Source organism: Nerophis ophidion, linkage group LG08 (genome assembly GCF_033978795.1).
Source record: "Nerophis ophidion isolate RoL-2023_Sa linkage group LG08, RoL_Noph_v1.0, whole genome shotgun sequence".
NCBI lineage: Eukaryota > Metazoa > Chordata > Actinopteri > Syngnathiformes > Syngnathidae > Nerophis > Nerophis ophidion.
Window position 1 is genome coordinate 51,885,716 of NC_084618.1, and position 20,769 is coordinate 51,906,484.

Below are 20,769 nucleotides of genomic sequence, written 5' to 3' on the forward strand. Positions count from 1 at the left end.
ATATGGCGAAATTATTCTCTGGATTTGACCCATCACCCTTGATCACCCCCTGGGAGGTGAGGGGAGCAGTGGGCCGCGCCCGGGAATCATTTTTGGTGATTCAACCCCCAATTCCAACCCTTAATGCTGAGTGCCAAGCAGGGAGGTAATGGGTCCCATTTTTATAGTCATTGACATGACTCGGCCGGGGTTTGAATTCACGACCTGCCGATTTCAGGGCGGACACTCTAACCACTAGGCTTAATCAGTGGCCTAGTGGTTAGAGTGTCCGCCCTGATATCGGTCCACGAAGCAACTCAGGCTGTGGTCAAAGTATGAATTGCCACAAAACACCTTTTTAGATATTCAATATGCTACTGCTATCTGGCGTCTAAAGTAGATAGTGCACCTTCCCAATATGTAATGATTTATCTGTCAGGTAAACCGCGAGAGAGAATTTAAGTCCGTACCTTCTGTCAAAAATGATTGATGGGGGTCAAAGGTCAATGATTTATGAGGGGTCAAGGTCAAAGGTCAATGCTTTATGAGGGGTCAAGGTCAAAGGTCAATGATTTATGGGGGGTCAAGGTCAAGGGTCCAAGTTCAAAGGTCAGGGTCAAATGTCAAGGTCAAGTGGGTGTGGCTTACCCCGGAAGAGGGTGGAGTTAAGACCTGCGGTGGGAGTGGTTAAACCAGGAAGAGGGTGGAGTTTTAACCAGAAAGAGGGCAGAGTTAAGACCTGAAGTGGGAGGGGTTAAACCAGGAAGAGGGTGGAGTTAAGACCTGAAGTGGGAGGGGTTAAAACCAGGAAGAGCCAGGAAGAGGGTGGAGTTAAGACCTGACGAGGGAACAAAGGAGGGTTCAGTTTTTTAAGGAAGCTTGAGAATGTCATCTGAGCAGCATGTGACTATCCATTTGACAGTTTAAATGTTTACGATCGTTTGAAACAACTTCCAGACTTCCCGAAAACATATTTAAATGATTGGGAAGAACTAATTAGTTTAAGGTTAACCATATGTTTGACCCTGCTTCGATGTATTGATGGCTGGGAATGTTACGTGTGGAGATGTGGACACGCACGCACACACACACACACACACACACACACACACACACACACACACACACACACACACACACACACACACACGCAGAGGAGGGGTACAAAAAGGCGGTGTAAGGCTTAGTCGTTATTTGGAGCTTTATACGTTAGCGTAAAGACTTTGTTCGATTCGGTCATGATTAGTGAAACGCCTGTGTCGATTTATAAAAATAATAAAACTTACATTGACGCTCCGCAAAAAAGTCGAGTGTTTCTAAATCGTATTCAGATGCCACCGACCGAGTCTTTGCGTGAGAAATGGGACTTGGAAGCGTACGGGATGGAGGGATCTTTTGGATTTGTATTCAGATACGAAATGGGTGATATCTGCTTATTTCAGCTAAAAGAAAGAAGAGACGGAAGCCCTTTCTCGATATTTTCATCGTTATCTACCGTGGATTGGGAAGTTTTTGTTACGTGGGGAGATGTGGACACGCACACACACGCACACACGCACACACACACACACGCACACACACGCACACACGCACACACACACACACACACACACACACACACACACACACACACACAAATACACATTCGTACGCACACACCGTTAAGACCAGAAGAGGGGACAAAGGAGGGTTCAGTTTTTAAGGAAGCTTGAGAATGTCATATGATTAGCAACTGACCATCCATTTGACAGTTTAAATGTTTACGATCGTTTGAAACAACAGGTCAGTTTTTTAAGGAAGCTTGAGAATGTCATATGATTAGCAACTGACCATCCATTTGACAGTTTAAATGTTTACGATCGTTAGAAACAACAGGTCAGTTTGGGGACAAAGGAGGGTTCAGTTTTTAAGGAAGCTTGAGAATGTCATATGATTAGCAACTGACCATCCATTTGACAGTTTAAATGTTTACGATCGTTTGAAACAACAGGCCAGTTTTTTAAGGAAGCTTGAGAATGTCATATGATTAGCAACTGACCAGCCATTTGACAGTTTAAATGTTTACGATCGTTTGAAACAACAGGTCAGTTTGGGGACAAAGGAGGGTTCAGTTTTTAAGGAAGCTTGAGAATGTCATATGATTAGCAACTGACCAACCATTTGACAGTTTAAATGTTTACGATCGTTTGAAACAACAGGTCAGTTTTTAAGGAAGCTTGAGAATGTCATCTGAGCAGCATGTGACCATCCATTTGACAGTTTAAAACGATTGGGAAGAACTAATTAGTTTAAGGTTAACCATATGTTTGACCCTGCTTCGATGTATTGATGGCTGGGAATGTTACGTGGGGAGATGTGGACACGCACACACGCACGCACGCACGCACACACACACGCACGCACGCACGCACACACACACACACACACACACACGCACACAAGCACACACACACACACACACACACACACACACACACACACACACACACACACACCATTACCTCTGCTATACCATGTTATTAGACATTGGTTTAACTCCATTTAAGCATTTAAACGTTAAAAGCATTGCACTTGTATGACGTTGTAATACTTTTTTTTTTTACCAGCCGATGACGACGAAGTGAAAGACGATGAACTTTGCTTAAACGATCTTACAAAGTTGGAAGATGATTATCGAGGTGTGTTTAAACCTTCGAATTATTTAATATTATGTGTATTCATTATTTTGTTTCATAGAGGAATTGCCGTAAGATCCTAACGCGATTGTTTTAACACAATCGTAGTCTGGTGAGTCAAATGATTCTCATTTTACAAGAAAAAAACATGCGGTATACGATACATATATACATATATTTACTTACAGATTTTCCGTTTACATCTCCGGCTCGCTGGTCTCCCTTAACGCTGACGGGTCCGTCGACGGCCGTCGAAGAGAGTCGGCCATTCCAGGCAGAGGAGAAGGCTTGATTGCGCCAAAGAACCCAGACATCGAATCCTTGCTCCGAGGGGAAATCATCGAAAACAACGGCGAATGTCCGACATGCCTCCGCTGTAAGTTTTTCTCGTTTTCTGTAAGCTTTTTAAGATTCTCAGGAGCTTTAAAGAGCTCCTCTCATTCCAATGTCTTTCGCTCAAATGAATTTCGCTCCTAAGGGGAATGGGCGGGGACTGATTCCGGAGGTGGGCGGTTGTTTCCGCCAAGCAACCTTCTGGTGTGCATTAGCGTCACTTACTGAAATGGACTGTGGACCAAGATGGATCCCTACTCTATATTCTTTTATTTAACCCAATGTTTTTAAATACGTGTATAATGCTTTATATCCTATGTGTTGTGAATTCCATCCTACAATATCTTCCAAGGAACCCAAAGAAATGTTACCACACCTCCCGCTTTATTTATTCTATAGATTGCCTGAACTATTTCATAAACTAAATCTTGTCTTGTTTCTGATGCTATGTTTTTTTTATGCTCATCAATGCACTGCTGGAGTCCGAGCACACAACTACTTTCCTTGCTTTGTTTTCCTCTATCCAGTTAACTGCCATATAAATTGCTACCAATTCCCCCGTAAAAAACAGATAGTTTATCACTGATTATTTTATTTAATACTATGTTTCCTTGTGGGATAACTGCTACAGCTCTTACCTTTATTTTTTTTTTTATAGTTTTTGATGCATCCGTATATATCATATCTCAATCCATTTTTCTATCTGGTAACTATTTAAATTTCTATTCTTTAGTAATTGCATGTTTTCTTTTGGGTTATCAAACATCCACGGTGGTATTGCAGGCATTGGTACTGTAGGACTAACTTTAATATTGTCAATTTTAACTTTATTACATATGTCTCCTATAATCCACCCAAAACTATTCTTTTTTTTTATTTTTTTCTCTTTTTCTTGGCAGTTTGGTAGCACTGGACAAGTCGGATATCCTTGCTTGGATCCTTTTAAAGTTGCCCGATAAACTGCTGAGAGTTGATCTCTCCTCTTGTCCAAAGGTTTTTCATTCATTTTTACTTGTAATACTGCCACTAGGGTCGATGTAGTAGCTCCACAACATAACCTTAAAGCCTGTGACTGGATCCGGTCTATTTTCCCAAGTCATGTTTTTGAAGCAGATTGGTAAATAATGCATCCGTAATCAATAACAGATGGAATTAAAGTTATAAATATATACATATATTGTTTTCAACGTTAACCTATCAGCCCCCCAATCATTACCCCTCAAAGCCCTCATTAATTTTAACACCTTTTTACTTTTTCCCCTATTTTTTTATTTTCCGGAAGGAACACTCCTGAAGGAATAAATAAAGTACTATCTAATCTAATCTAATCAAATCTATTTTGCTGATGTGGGTTGACTAGTTCAAATTTTTATCGAACCATATTCCTAAATATTTAAATACTTGTACCTCTTCTATATTTTCACCTTAGAGTTTTTATTTGGAGCTTGTTTTGTACTTTTGTCTTTGTAAAATGTATGACTTTTGTCTTTCCAACAGAGAATCTTAAACCTCAAGCCGTTCCCCAGTCTTGAACATTATTTACCACTTTGTTAGTTTTTTGATTATTTCTTTTGACTCTAAATAATATACTAGTCTTTCATTAATCATTTTTTTTTTCCATTACTTTCCCCAAATTTATAATTTCCTGCCTCTTCCGGGTCTTACCCTGACTTGCATATTGGAATTATTACCGCTAATTATCCCCTCTGCCGGTCATTCTCCTTCTTCATATATCCCGTCATATCATTTCAAGACCACTTCTTTGACGATGCTACCTAAGTTTTTGATCATTTGATAACCCACTAGGTCTTTCCCCGGTGACGTATTTTTAACCTTTTTCAAAATTCGAACCATTTCATTCAAAGAAAATGTCATATCCATAGTGTTGGTAAAGCTATTATCGTTGTCTTCCATCATTTCCCCAATATTTAAACTCATTGTTTTTTCTCTCTTTTGTTTTTCCACATTTCTCAAATTATCATTACTGTGCACTTTAACACATGTTTTTGCTAAAGGTTCTGCTGTTTCTTTACCCGTGACTACATCTTCTTTAATAAATGTGGCACATCATCCTCTTTACCCTTCATTCCTATCTTTACGAATCGTTATATATCCTTTTATTATAAAGTTTAATTTTGGCTTCAGCCCTGTTTCTTGAATACAAATTATATGTGGTTTAGTTTTCATATTTTTAATATATCCCTTTAATTCATGTTCGGTTGCTATCAAACTTCTGGCATTCCACCGGACAATTAACAGGGTGTTGGAATGTGGTAACATGACTCCGTCACGTCTACTCTCTGTAGTATAGCTTGCACCCGGTCCCAAGATAGTTCTTTCAACAACTTTGCTGCTGCTTTGACAATCATTTTGATCTTCTCAGTCTTATTTCTAGCCTGTTCTGTACAGTTTATTACGTAAGCCAGGAATACAACTAGTTTTTCCGTGGAAATTCCTGTATTTGTTGCCTCTTGTTTTTTTTTATTTCTTGAACTATTCACACTTCTGTTCTTTTCTACACTTTCTTGATTTCTCACTTTAAATGCCTCTGCGTATGTAATATTTCTTTCAACTTTGATTTGTTGTACTTCTGTTGCCTGTTTCATGATGTATGGCTTTTGATTATTTCTTTTTTCAATCTACAATTCCAATAAATAACACGTATTTCCAGATTACTGATAACTTTTTCAAAATAAAATGTAATTCCTGAATAAGATAATTGTATCGAATCCAATGGATTGTCTGGTCCTAAAACCTCTTTGTAATGTTTGTTTGATTCCCCCAAAATACGACACAGTCTAATTTGAAAAACATATGTGCCTCGTCGGCTGTAGTAAAAAAAAAAAAAAAGCCAACCCATGCCTCCTCGGTCTAACCTCTCACAGCCCCTTTACTGCCGTGTCAAAGATGGATCAGAGACCACCTTGGCCCCTAACCCCCACTTCTTCTCCACTACCAAGAGAACAGTAATTAATCCGAGCTGAGTTTTTAAAAATATTCCAACATGACTTTTTACTTTCATTTTGTATCAAAGCTGAGTTGTGCTCTCTGGTTTATTTTGCAAATGAACCGACAGAACATGATCATGTACAAGACTCGCCTACCCCCAATGCACTGCAGCCCAACGCTCCTGGTCGGATGTTTTTTTCGGGGTTCATGGAGAGATGCGGTAAAGAGTGGTAGCCAAGACACACGGTCACACACGGTCACACACGGTCACACTCGGCAATTATTTTGACCTGGGGAGCAGATTTAGAGGAAAAAAAATGTGTCTGGGGGGCCGGGATATCTGATTTTCAGGTACAAAATAATTGCCGAGTGTGACCGTGTGTGACCGTGTGTGACCGTGTGTCTTGGCTACCACTCTTTACCGCATCTCTCCATGAACCCCGAAAAAAACATCCGACCAGGAGCGTTGGGCTGCAGTGCATTGGGGGTAGGCGAGTCTTGTACATGATCATGTTCTGTCGGTTCATTTGCAAAATAAACCAGAGAGCACAACTCAGCTTTGATACAAAATGAAAGTAAAAATTCATGTTGGAATATTTTTAAAAACTCAGCTCGGATTAATTACTGTTCTCTTGGTAGTGGAGAAGAAGTGGGGGTTAGGGGCCAAGGTGGTCTCTGATCCATCTTTGACACGGCAGTAAAGGGGCTGTGAGAGGTTAGACCGAGGAGGCATGGGTTTGCTTTTTTTTTTTTTTTACTACAGCCGACGAGGCACATATGTTTTTCAAATTAGACTGTGTCGTATTTTGGGGGAATCAAACAAACATTACAAAGAGGTTTTAGGACCAGACAATCCATTGGATTCGATACAATTATCTTATTCAGGAATTACATTTTATTTTGAAAAAGTTATCAGTAATCTGGAAATACGTGTTATTTATTGGAATTGTAGATTGAAAAAAGAAATAATCAAAAGCCATACATCATGAAACAGGCAACAGAAGTACAACAAATCAAAGTTGAAAGAAATATTACATACGCAGAGGCATTTAAAGTGAGAAATCAAGAAAGTGTAGAAAAGAACAGAAGTGTGAATAGTTCAAGAAATAAAAAAAAACAAGAGGCAACAAATACAGGAATTTCCACGGAAAAACTAGTTGTATTCCTGGCTTACGTAATAAACTGTACAGAACAGGCTAGAAATAAGACTGAGAAGATCAAAATGATTGTCAAAGCAGCAGCAAAGTTGTTGAAAGAACTATCTTGGGACCGGGTGCAAGCTATACTACAGAGAGTAGACGTGACGGAGTCATGTTACCACATTCCAACACCCTGTTAATTGTCCGGTGGAATGCCAGAAGTTTGATAGCAACCGAACATGAATTAAAGGGATATATTAAAAATATGAAAACTAAACCACATATAATTTGTATTCAAGAAACAGGGCTGAAGCCAAAATTAAACTTTATAATAAAAGGATATATAACGATTCGTAAAGATAGGAATGAAGGGTAAAGAGGATGATGTGCCACATTTATTAAAGAAGATGTAGTCACGGGTAAAGAAAGAGCAGAACCTTTAGCAAAAACATGTGTTAAAGTGCACAGTAATGATAATTTGAGAAATGTGGAAAAACAAAAGAGAGAAAAAACAATGAGTTTAAATATTGGGGAAATGATGGAAGACAACGATAATAGCTTTACCAACACTATGGATATGACATTTTCTTTGAATGAAATGGTTCGAATTTTGAAAAAGGTTAAAAATACGTCACCGGGGAAAGACCTAGTGGGTTATCAAATGATCAAAAACTTAGGTAGCATCGTCAAAGAAGTGGTCTTGAAATGATATGACGGGATATATGAAGAAGGAGAATGACCGGCAGAGGGGAAAATTAGCGGTAATAATTCCAATATGCAAGTCAGGGTAAGACCCGGAAGAGGCAGGAAATTATAAATTTGGGGAAAGTAATGGAAAAAAAAATGATTAATGAAAGACTAGTATATTATTTAGAGTCAAAAGAAATAATCAAAAAACTAACAAAGTGGTAAATAATGTTCAAAACTGGGGAACGGCTTGAGGTTTAAGATTCTCTGTTGGAAAGACAAAAGTCATACATTTTACAAAGACAAAAGTACAAAACAAGCTCCAAATAAAAACTCTAAGGTGAAAATATAGAAGAGGTACAAGTATTTAAATATTTAGGAATATGGTTCGATAAAAATATGAACTAGTCAACCCACATCAGCAAAATAGATTTGATTAGATTAGATTAGATAGTACTTTATTTATTCCTTCAGGAGTGTTCCTTCCGGAAAATAAAAAAATAGGGGAAAAAGTAAAAAGGTGTTAAAATTAATGAGGGCTTTGAGGGGTAATGATTGGGGGGCTGATAGGTTAACGTTGAAAACAATATATGTATATATTTATAACTTTAATTCCATCTGTTATTGATTACGGATGCATTATTTACCAATCTGCTTCAAAAACATGACTTGGGAAAATAGACCGGATCCAGTCACAGGCTTTAAGGTTATGTTGTGGAGCTACTACATCGACCCTAGTGGCAGTATTACAAGTAAAAATGAATGAAAAACCTTTGGACAAGAGGAGAGATCAACTCTCAGCAGTTTATCGGGCAACTTTAAAAGGATCCAAGCAAGGATATCCGACTTGTCCAGTGCTACCAAACTGCCAAGAAAAAGAGAAAAAAATAAAAAAAAAGAATAGTTTTGGGTGGATTATAGGAGACATATGTAATAAAGTTAAAATTGACAATATTAAAGTTAGTCCTACAGTACCAATGCCTGCAATACCACCGTGGATGTTTGATAACCCAAAAGAAAACATGCAATTACTAAAGAATAGAAATTTAAATAGTTACCAGATAGAAAAATGGATTGAGATATGATATATACGGATGCATCAAAAACTATAAAAAAAAAAATAAAGGTAAGAGCTGTAGCAGTTATCCCACAAGGAAACATAGTATTAAATAAAATAATCAGTGATAAACTATCTGTTTTTTACGGGGGAATTGGTAGCAATGTATATGGCAGTTAACTGGATAGAGGAAAACAAAGCAAGGAAAGTAGTTGTGTGCTCGGACTCCAGCAGTGCATTGATGAGCATAAAAAAAAACATAGCATCAGAAACAAGACAAGATTTAGTTTATGAAATAGTTCAGGCAATCTATAGAATAAATAAAGCGGGAGGTGTGGTAACATTTCTTTGGGTTCCTTGGAAGATATTGTAGGATAGAATTCACAACACATAGGATATAAAGCATTATACACGTATTTAAAAAACATTGGGTTAAATAAAAGAATATAGAGTAGGGATCCATCTTGGTCCACACTCCATTTCAGTAAGTGACGCTAATGCACACCAGAAGGTTGCTTGGCGGAAACAACCGCCCACCTCCGGAATCAGTCCCCGCCCATTCCCCTTAGGCGCGAAATTCATTTGAGCGAAAGACATTGGAATGAGAGGAGCTCTTGAAAGCTCCTGAGAATCTTAAAAAGCTTACAGAAAACGAGAAAAACTTATAGCGGAGGCATGTCGGACATTCGCCGTTGTTTTCGATGATTTCCCCTCGGAGCAAGGATTCGATGTCTGGGTTCTTTGGCGCAATCAAGCCTTCTCCTCTGCCTGGAATGGCCGACTCTCTTCGACGGCCGTCGACGGACCCGTCAGCGTTAAGGGAGACCAGCGAGCCGGAGATGTAAACGGAAAATCTGTAAGTAAATATATGTATATATGTATCGTATACCGCATGTTTTTCTCTTGTAAAATGAGAATCATTTGACTCACTAGACTGCGATTGTGTTAAAACGATCGCGTTAGGATCTTACGGCAATTCCTCTATGAAACAAAATAATGAATACACATAATATTAAATAATTTGAAGGTTTAAACACACCTCGATAATCATCTTCCAACTTTGTAAGATCGTTTAAGCAAAGTTCATCGTCTTTCACTTCGTCGTCATCGGCTGGTAAAAAAAAAAAGTATTACAACGTCGTACAAGTGCAATGCTTTTAACGTTTAAATGCTTAAATGGAGTTAAACCAATGTCTAATAACATGGTATAGCAGAGGTAATGGTGTGTGTGTGTGTGTGTGTGTGTGTGTGTGTGTGTGTGTGTGTGTGTGTGTGTGTGTGTGTGTGTGTGTGTGCTTGTGTGCGTGTGTGTGTGTGTGTATGTGCGTGCGTGCGTGCGTGCGTGTGTGTGTGCGTGCGTGCGTGTGTGCGTGTCCACATCTCCCTACGTAACATTCCCAGCCATCAATACATCGAAGCAGGGTCAAACATATGGTTAACCTTAAACTAATTAGTTCTTCCCAATCGTTTTAAACTGTCAAATGGATAGTCACATGCTGCTCAGATGACATTCTCAAGCTTCCTTAAAAACTGACCTGTTGTTTCAAACGATCGTAAACATTTAAACTGTCAAATGGTTGGTCAGTTGCTAATCATATGAAATTCTCAAGCTTCCTTAAAAACTGAACCCTCCTTTGTCCCGAAACTGACCTGTTGTTTCAAACGATCGTAAACATTTAAACTGTCAAATGGCTGGTCAGTTGCTAATCATATGACATTCTCAAGCTTCCTTAAAAAACTGACCTGTTGTTTCAAACGATCGTAAACATTTAAACTGTCAAATGGATGGTCAGTTGCTAATCATATGACATTCTCAAGCTTCCTTAAAAACTGAACCCTCCTTTGTCCCCAAACTGACCTGTTGTTTCAAACGATCGTAAACATTTAAACTGTCAAATGGATGGTCAGTTGCTAATCATATGACATTCTCAAGCTTCCTTAAAAACTGAACCCTCCTTTGTCCCCTCTTCTGGTCTTAACGGTGTGTGCGTACGAATGTGTATTTGTGTGTGTGTGTGTGTGTGTGTGTGTGTGTGTGCGTGTGTGCGTGTGTGTGCGTGTGTGAGTGTGTGTGCGTGTGTGCGTGTGTGTGCGTGTCCACATCTCCCCACGTAACAAAAACTTCCCAATCCACGGTAGATAACGATGAAAATATCGAGAAAGGGCTTCCGTCTCTTCTTTCTTTTAGCTGAAATAAGCAGATATCACCCATTTCGTATCTGAATACAAATCCAAAAGATCCCTCCATCCCGTACGCTTCCAAGTCCCTTTTCTCACGCAAAGACTCGGTCGGTGGCATCTGAATACGATTTAGAAACACTCGACTTTTTTGCGGAGCGTCAATGTAAGTTTTATTATTTTTATAAATCGACACAGGCGTTTCACTAATCATGACCGAATCGAACAAAGTCTTTACGCTAACGTATAAAGCTCCAAATAACGACTAAGCCTTACACCGCCCTTTTGTACCCCTCCTCTGCGTGTGTGTGTGTGTGTGTGTGTGTGTGTGTGTGTGTGTGCGTGTGTGTGTGTGTGTGTGTGTGTGTGTGTGTGTGTGTGTGTGTGTGTGTGTGTGTGTGTGTGTGTGTGTGTGCGTGCGTGTCCACATCTCCACACGTAACATTCCCAGCCATCAATACATCGAAGCAGGGTCAAACATATGGTTAACCTTAAACTAATTAGTTCTTCCCAATCGTTTAAATATGTTTTCGGGAAGTCTGGAAGTTGTTTCAAACGATCGTAAACATTTAAACTGTCAAATGGATGGTCACATGCTGCTCAGATGACATTCTCAAGCTTCCTTAAAAAACTGAACCCTCCTTTGTTCCCTCGTCAGGTCTTAACTCCACCCTCTTCCTGGCTCTTCCTGGTTTTAACCCCTCCCACTTCAGGTCTTAACTCCACCCTCTTCCTGGTTTAACCCCTCCCACTTCAGGTCTTAACTCTGCCCTCTTTCTGGTTAAAACTCCACCCTCTTCCTGGTTTAACCACTCCCACCGCAGGTCTTAACTCCACCCTCTTCCGGGGTAAGCCACACCCACTTGACCTTGACATTTGACCCTGATCTTTGAACTTGACCTTTGACTTTGACCCTTGACCTTGACCCCTCATAAATCATTGACCTTGACCCCTCATAAATCATTGACCTTTGACCTTGACCCCTCATACATCATTGACCTTTGACCCCCATCAATCATTTTTGACAGAAGGTACGGACTTAAATTCTCTCGCAAGTCATATGAATCTACTTCCTACTGTATGACTCTGTTTTTAATCTGTGTTGAGGCATTGAGATGCAACAATTTGTGGAGCATTACATTTGCACCTGTGATTATTATTGAAGTAGGTAACATTTATTGTGAATTTACTCGATATAACAGGGTTATATCCATCCACCCATCTTCTACCGCTTGTCTCTTTCGGAGCCTATCTCAGCTCCATTCAGGCGGTATGCAAGGTACACCCTGGACAAGTCGCTACCTCATCACAGGGCCAACACAGATAGGCAGACAACATTCACACTAACATTCACACACTAGGGACCATTTAGTGTTGCCAATCAACCTATCCCCAGGTGCACGTCTTTTGAAGTGGGAGGAAGCCGGAGTACCCGGAGGGAACCCACGCAGTAATGGGTAGAACAATTTGAATTAACCTAAATAATTTGAAAGAATTAAAAAGTGCACTATTACTCATTATAAATTTATGAAAATAAGATTTGGAAATGTAGAAACATTTTGGGTAATATTAATACAGTAATCCCTCGTTTAATGCTGTTATTAGGTTACAATCCGGACGTGACATATAAACAAATTTCGGGTATCTTGGCAATTCCCAGTGCCATCCAGCTTGGTGTTGTTTTTGTGGTTTTCCCATTTCCTGTTTGCATTGTATGCTGCAGCTTTTTGTGTAATGGGCTATCAGCACACTTGATTTTCATTCCCAATTAGCATTGTGGTATTTAAATTCTGCAGCGTTTGTGTTTGCCTTATTTGTGCTTGTATTTCTGTTCCATATTTAAATGACTATTAACTACTATTTACTGCCACCATGTCCCCAGATTCTGAGGTTATGCGCCTCACCAATGTCGTAAAAAATAAATAATAAAACAAAAATTTTTATTTAAAAAAATCAGTTAAAAATGATATAGAGATTGTTTGAGTTTTATGCTTTGTTTTATTACTACCAATTTAAACTATTGTACAAAAAGAACTTCCAAATCTACTCGAATAAACTTCCCACTGAAAAAACACACATAAAAAAGCAATTTTCCTCCCTTTTGCAAGCATACCTATGATGTTAAGGATGTTTCTGCCGGTGTCAAACACTGACAAAACACCAGGACTTGTGTATTCCTTCATTACGTGGATCATCTTTTCCACTGCTTCAAGAACTTTCTCCTGACAGTCGTCACACACTAACTCAGCAGGGACAGCCTGGGGAACATTAAAATATGTTACATGTTTGACAATACATGGTTTTAAGTGATAACATACTACATTAATACAGTATATGTCGCTGAATCACTCAATCTATTGCAATACCCTACATGCTCCAATTACAGAAGGGTGCCTGATGATTGACGAGCACTTTGGTATCTAAAAGCAAATGACTGCCGGGTCTTTATTTAGCGTTGGATCAAATAAAGAAAAATTGTGTTTACTGCTGGGGCTGTAGGCAACCTGAGTGGCTACATTTAAATTAGTATTGTCATGATCTCACACGGAAATTCTGACTTTGTTTTCCATTAGTTGTGTCTCATTTTCTGTCCTGGTGCTCCTAATTTGGTTATATTTCCTGCTGAATTCCTGTTTCTGTTGCACTTTCACTTTCTGTTCTGTTTCCTGCCAGCACACCTTGTTTTCCATTAGTAAATATATTTTAATTTTACCCGTTGCTCCTTGGATCATTGTGTTTTATACCTTCAGAAAGTTTTTGTGTGCATTTTCATGCTGCACTCGATTTTTTTTGCACCACTGTACCTTTGTTTTACCTAATTAAACAGACTTCTTGCCTGCACATTGCCTCCCTTGCTCTTCATTCTGGAGTCCAGACCAACCAGAGAATGTAACACTTAGGAGTGGTCAGCATGCAGAAGCTTTAATTAGCTCTGTATATGTTATAGAATGTTGGTTATGCTACTTAACTGTTGATGTGAAACTCATTCATTTTGTTTACAATAATCTCATTACCAGTATGAATGCTGGCTCAGCAGTTTGCTCCTTACCCATTAAGTTAATAAATTACCATATGATAACTTATAAGAGAACGATGTTTATTTTTCGACTTTTGTATGCACCTCACATTCTAACTAAAATAAAGTAAATAGGTTGTCACATATCATGAGTTTGCTTGTTTTTAAATTACTGAATCTATATTGCCTGCTTACAAATAGACCAAATAGAGTTCTGTTCGCAGTTCAGATAATCAAACATATAGCGGTTTAGGTAATCAAACATATTACTACAATGAGAGCAATTATGGTGTTTAGGGTGGACGAAAAGATAGCATTAGGGGTGGCCGGGTACAACTTGTTCACTTCTGGTGCGATACCGATATTGGCGCCTTGCATATTGGTGGATGACGATATTAATCTGATACGATATCAGCGCAAATAATATATGGCATGCTGAAAAAGTCTCAATCAAGTGAAATTCCTCAAATAACAATTGTAGGTATGGGGAAAAAAAGTGTTTAAATTGAAGTGGAGTGGTAATTTGTTAGGTTTATTTTGTTTTGATGCTGTAAATTTAATGATCCAGACACAATTGTGGTGAATACTTTCTAATAAAGTTCTGACACTGTAAGTAATGTACAATTACAATTACTTATACTTGTTTGTGTTGACAAATGTTTGTGTTTTAGACTGCTTCAGCACACTTATTACTCATGTCTAGATTGTGTGCTAAGCTGTTGTGTAGCTGCTACCTCTTAGTAGCCTATAGTCTACCATGTTTACCTTTTGTAAATGACTTCCCTAAAAAAAAAAGAAATGAGCAACCTTGTGCGCTCATTGGAGGACGTTTAGATGTTAACTGACTGTCCAGTTTTGCACAAGTACACACGCCGAAGGACTGCTTGTATCGGAGCTTATATTAGGGACTGATTCTTACAGTGGACAGGGCTAAAGCTGAGCTGATCTGATCGACGTCCATCAGGGAAGAAATGGGAAGGGAGACCAAAGCTTTGGTGACATTCTCTCTAATCTCTGCCTGCATCGTGAGCTCTGTGGTACTTTGTCCAGGCTTCATCTGTGGATCAAAAGAAGCAATGGGGGTTGTCAACATTGTAAGCAAGAGTGGGATCATGCTTCCAAATCAGAGTGTCTCCCCTTCTTTAGACCAAACCTGGGCAATTATTTTGACTTGAGAGCCACATTTAGGGCCGGTATATCTATTTTTAGGAACACTAATACAAAACCTCACAATGTCTGATTGAATGCTAAAAATGTTATGACAGACTGCCTCGAAAAATTTAATGGAATTTGTTTTTTTTCTATGAACGATAAAACACTGAATATTGACAAAATATGAATGTCACACACCCTTTTGATCGACATATTTTACAATGAAGTGAAACGCAACAAGAATGCAACAAACAGTGAAAAATGAATGCGAACAGTACAAAATAAACCCACCTACAATCTGATATAACTGATTAATCACTGAGCTTTAGAACATTGTTGTGAAAATATCCTTCTGCGTCTCTAAACGCTTCCCACCCACATTGCTTGGCGGCTCGTCTGAGCTCCTGTGGTGTAGATTACCATAGTAACTAATAGGGGTGTGGGAAAAAATCGATTCGAAAACGAATCGAATCGTTTACGTTGTGTGATTCAGAATCAATTCTCTTTTTTTTTTTAATTTAAACTTTTTTTTTTTTTTATCAATCCAACAAACCACTACACAGCAATACTATAACGATGCAATCCAATTCCAAAAAAAAAAGCTTTTTTTTTAAATCTACTACTCTGCTGGAATGTCAGCAGACTGGGGTAGATCCTGCTGAAATCCTGTGTATTGAATGAATACAGAATCGTTTTGAGTCGGAAAAATATCGTTTTCGAATCGAGAATCGAATCGAATCGAAAAAAATCGATATATTATCGAATCGTGACCCCAAGAATCGATATTGAATCGAATCGTGGGACACCCAAAGATTCACAGCCCTAGTAACTAATTAGATGACCATAGTAACTAATTAGATTACCATGGTAACTGGATGTCATGCAAAAGCGCTTATTCCAACCATTGAAATACTTTGTACAGTTGAAGACTTACGGTCATCAGAAAACATGACTGCTCATCATAATGGCAGCTACAGTTTCCATCTTAAGGATCTAAAAACAAACAATTTGGGAATGTCCGGCGGGCCATATTGAAAAGCTTATGTAGCCCCCGGGCCTTAATTTGCCCAGGCCTGCTTTATACTATATGCTCTCTATCACAGAAGTAAATGGTAAATGGTAAATGGGTTATACTTGTATAGCGCTTTTCTACCTTCAAGGTACTCAAAGCGCTTTGACACTATTTCCACATTCACCCATACACACACACATTCACACACTGATGGCGGGAGCTGCCATGCAAGGCCCTAACCACGAACCATCAGGAGCAAGGGTGAAGTGTCTTGCTCAAGGACACAACAGGCGTGACGATGTTGGTAGAAGGTGGGGATTGAACCAGGAACCCTCAGGTTGCTGGCACGGCCACTCTCCCAACCGCGCCACGCCGTCCCTAAGGACCCTAAACTTAGAAGGTTTGACTATATGGTAGCTTTTTTAATTGGTAGCTTTTTTAATCTGCTGCAGCTCCCGTAAAGTCCTTGGGCAGCCCTCAGGTGAGGAGGCTTCACCTCACACACTACAGTCGATATAGAAAAGCAAAATGTTCCAAATTGCCGCAAGAAAGATGCACAGATTTATCTCCATATTTGACGGGTATAATTATGTTCCTGTACATCAGTGGTTCCCAACCTTTTTTGCACCACCAATGTAGGCATTATTCTCAGGGACCGGCTTCCCACTTGTGAAAAATTCAACTCACTATAACGCTGAATTAGTGGGAGCCCTGGGCTTGTTTCTTTGCAATGAAATGGTGATAGAAATCAGTCTTTGGCTACAATCTGTCACATTTATATTTCATATTCTTTATAAAGTAAGACACATGCTGAATAAGACATGCCTGCATATGTTGTATTATTCTTTTATTTTTCCATATTTAACGTATTGTGTTGAAATTTGGGGAAATGTTTATAAAACAAACATAGACCCAATCATAAAACTTCAAAAAAGGGTCATTAGAATAATACACAAAGCCTGCTTCTATGAACATACCAATCCCTTATTTATGAGTTCAAATGTGTTAAAATTTTCCGACATTGTGTTTTTAAAAACAATGGAAATTATGTTCCGAGTAAAGAACAACGGCCTTCCAGCTTGTATTCGCAGGCTATTTCATTTAAGAGGAGAAAACTATAATTTACGGGGGATATCGATTTTTGAAATGGGTAAAGCGAGAACAAATATAAAATAGAAATGTATTACAGTTTTAGGAGTTAAATGGTGGAACAAGCTCAGTGATGAGCTGAAGACATGCAATTCTTTGGTAAGGTTTAAGAAAACATTGAAAGGTGAAATAATTGAAAATTATAAAATATAGTCACAATTACTTTCATCCCATTGATTTTTGATTTATTTATTTTTTTATGTTGATGTTCCAGGCAATTTAATTTTCTGTGAAGGTATAGGATAGGCAAATATAAGCTTTGGCTTCAGCCTATTCCTTTTTTGGTCATTCTTTTTCTTTTCTTTTATGTGTAAATGTGCATTATTGTATACATATAACATGTACTGTAAAACTGATCACACACAATGGTTGATTGATTTGATTTGATTGATTATATGACCGAAATAAACTTATTTCATTCATTCATTCATTCATTCATTCATTCATTCATTCATTCATATGTTCATTAATGTGCATTGTATCATGTCACAAAGTTATAACACCTGGCAACTTCCTATGAGGAGTTTTATTGTACATCTATAAACAAGCTCATTGGTGTGTCTAGTGCACAGGTGTCAAAGTCAAGGCGCGCGGGCCTGATCTGGCCCTCAACGTCATTTTATATAGCCTGCAAAAGCCTGGAAATAATAAGCGTCAAATACCTTATATTTTCTTTATTTATTTATTTTCTTACTAAATGTGTTAGGATTTTTTTTGTAGTTTGATAGGGAAAAAATATTGTCAAATATTGCAACAAATATTATATTATCAGCTTTGTGGGTCAAAATCCAAATAAATACTTAAATATCTGCTTGACTTATGGTTTTGAAGCAAGTTATCCATCAAATCGTACACTCTAAAAATGACCAATAGATTTTACTGTAAAATTTAGGGAGTTTTTACAGCATATTACTGTGAGTTGGAAAAAAAAATTACCAATGTTTTTTTGTTTTGTTTTTATAGTAAAATTCTGTCGACTGAGCTGTCAGGTTTTTTGTTTTTTTTAAAATCCACGGTCGATGATTTTATGGTACCATATTTTATTATAGTGAAAAAACTGGCAGCTGAGTTGCCAAAATAAAAAATTAAACAGAGGTACTGTATTTTTAATTACAGTAATATGTTGTTATAATAATAGAAATAAAATAACACCATATATTTTACAGTAAAAGTCCGGGAAATAAGCTGACAGTTTTTTCTGTAAAGAAATTTGACCACAGATTTTTTTTACCTCTTTGCGTAATTTTTTTTTTAATATTTAAATTCATTAATTATTTACTGTTACAAGGAGCCCTCTATTGGCAGCCATGACTGCGGTGTGGCCCTCAATAAAAACAAGTTTGACACCGCTGGCCTAGTGGGACAGGCCAAAGTTAAGTTGTTTTAATTCAGTCATTGGTGGAGCATAATAATGTTTTTAACATCGCTGTGCAGCACTTTGGAAACGTTCTTGTTGTTTAAATGTGCTATATAAATAAAGTGGATTGGATTGGATTGAAAATGCAATAATTTATAAATTATTTAATGTTTCTCTCTGGCCCGGTGGCAAATGCTTCACGGACCGGTGGTTGGGGACGACTGCTGTATATTACCTGATTGAGTTGACTGGTGAGAGCAATGGAAAATGGGATGATCTCCTGCGGGTTGCCATGTTGGACTAAAGCCCACAACTCGGTCTGACTCTTGGTTTTAAGCCAATCGCTGGCAGTCACACGACTGTGAACAGTCAAAGTTCTGAAGCATGAATAAACAAACATTAGAAATATGCACTGCATTTTCATCATTGGTTGTAGAACTCTTGAAGACAGTGACATACCTGTTTAGAGCAATGACTTTTACTCCGAGGTTGCCTTCTATGAGCAAAGTAACTGTGATGAGTGATTTGTTTTGTCCGTGCACCGGACTCCCCAGTGGAACCATGCTGCCAAAACTGGAGCGAGTGCCCCTTAGGAAATACATAACCACCCTCCACATTCAGACACGATACATTTTGTCAAGAGAGACTGTAGATTAATTGGTGAATTTACTTGTACAACGTGACAGGGGGGCCCGTAGATGGATGGGATGGGGCCACCTGGAATGTATAGATGAACTCAGAGGCTGGGCTTTCGCCATCTTGCCACCCTGACATCAACAGAACATAATTGTATGTACTATGGTGACAATGTTTTTTACATACAACCTTGAACAGAATCGTAAAAACGGGAAAAATATTTTGCATGATATAGGAAGAGGATCAGCCTTCGTGCACACAGACGAGATGGGATAGCGCATGTTAATTTTCTGGGGGTGTACTACTTTTTTTGTCACATAACCCTTAGGATCTTTAAAAAAAACCACAGCATCCAGATGACCAATATTTCACTAACAAGTTCTCGCTATGTATTTTCTGTTCCTGAAAATTAATCTGCCAGTCAGTTCCCATAATATCCAACAGTTTTTGATTAATTGGTAGATAACTAACTATACTTGGAACACCACCTTTGCATTGCCAGACTCCATATGCCGTCCTTTCTTGGTGTGACATCATCTACAGAACTGGAATCCATTTCCCTACAAAAGCAGTGTGGATAAAATCATGTAAAACTATTATTTTGATCACTTAATTGCATGTTTTTGTGGCCTTGGTCCATGATTACTTATAACTGATATGGTTAAGATTACGAGCAAACAAGGAATATAACAGAATCACCATTTCAGGGCTTCCCTGCTCGTCCGTCATTTCTTCCATAGACACCATAACCTTTGTTTACTCATGTCTTGCAGCATTTCCTCCAGTATCGTATGGAAACATCAGTAGAATAGGATCCAAAAAAAAAAACTGCTAGCGACTTATCCTCCTTTTCTCTCTTTCTCAGTATTTTTTACAGGATCTGACTCAGTCTTTCTCCGTTTGAGGGTTCTGCCTATTTTCAGGATTATATTTGGCTTTAATAATTTTTTTCCATTCAAACTCAGATCAAAACCCTTCTTCTTCGAAGTCACAGTCAATAAAAGGATGACTGCAAATTACACTTCTTTTTTTTCGGTGTCTCCTATTTTGTACAAGTCAATTTCACTGGAAAGATCTATACTTTCCTCATATTCCCATCGTTTGGAAATATATGCAGGCTGACCCCTTCTTTATCTGTATTGCTACAACCTGCAACAATGCATCTGGCCGGCATATTTGCCAATTCCTTCACATTTTGAGCCAAAATTATATGATTCTGAATGAACACGTAACTAAAACACATACTACGCAATATGAAATTGCCACTACACCACTAAGCCACTCAGTGCTCGTGTGGCTAGAGTGTCCGCCCTGAGATCGGTAGGTTGTGAGTTCAAACCCTGGCCGAGTCATACGAAATGACCTCCCTGCTTGGCACTAAGCAACAAGGGTTGGAATTGGGGGTTAAATCATCAAAAATGATTCCTGTATGCAGCCACCGCTACTGCCC

The 20,769-nt window shown here is 38.6% G+C and overlaps 1 protein-coding gene across 1 annotated transcript in view; it reads right to left on the reverse strand.

The window, feature by feature from the left end:
• pkd1b (polycystic kidney disease 1b) overlaps positions 1-20,769 on the reverse strand; it is a 78,389-nt gene that overhangs the window by 30,140 nt on the left and 27,480 nt on the right. Inside the window, exons 14-18 of the mRNA XM_061909825.1 lie at positions 19,354-19,450; positions 19,143-19,271; positions 18,919-19,060; positions 14,933-15,070; positions 13,111-13,255 (exon numbers count right to left, since the gene is read on the reverse strand). Coding sequence (XP_061765809.1) covers positions 13,111-13,255; positions 14,933-15,070; positions 18,919-19,060; positions 19,143-19,271; positions 19,354-19,450 — 651 coding nt within the window. The remainder of the gene's footprint in view (positions 1-13,110; positions 13,256-14,932; positions 15,071-18,918; positions 19,061-19,142; positions 19,272-19,353; positions 19,451-20,769) is intronic.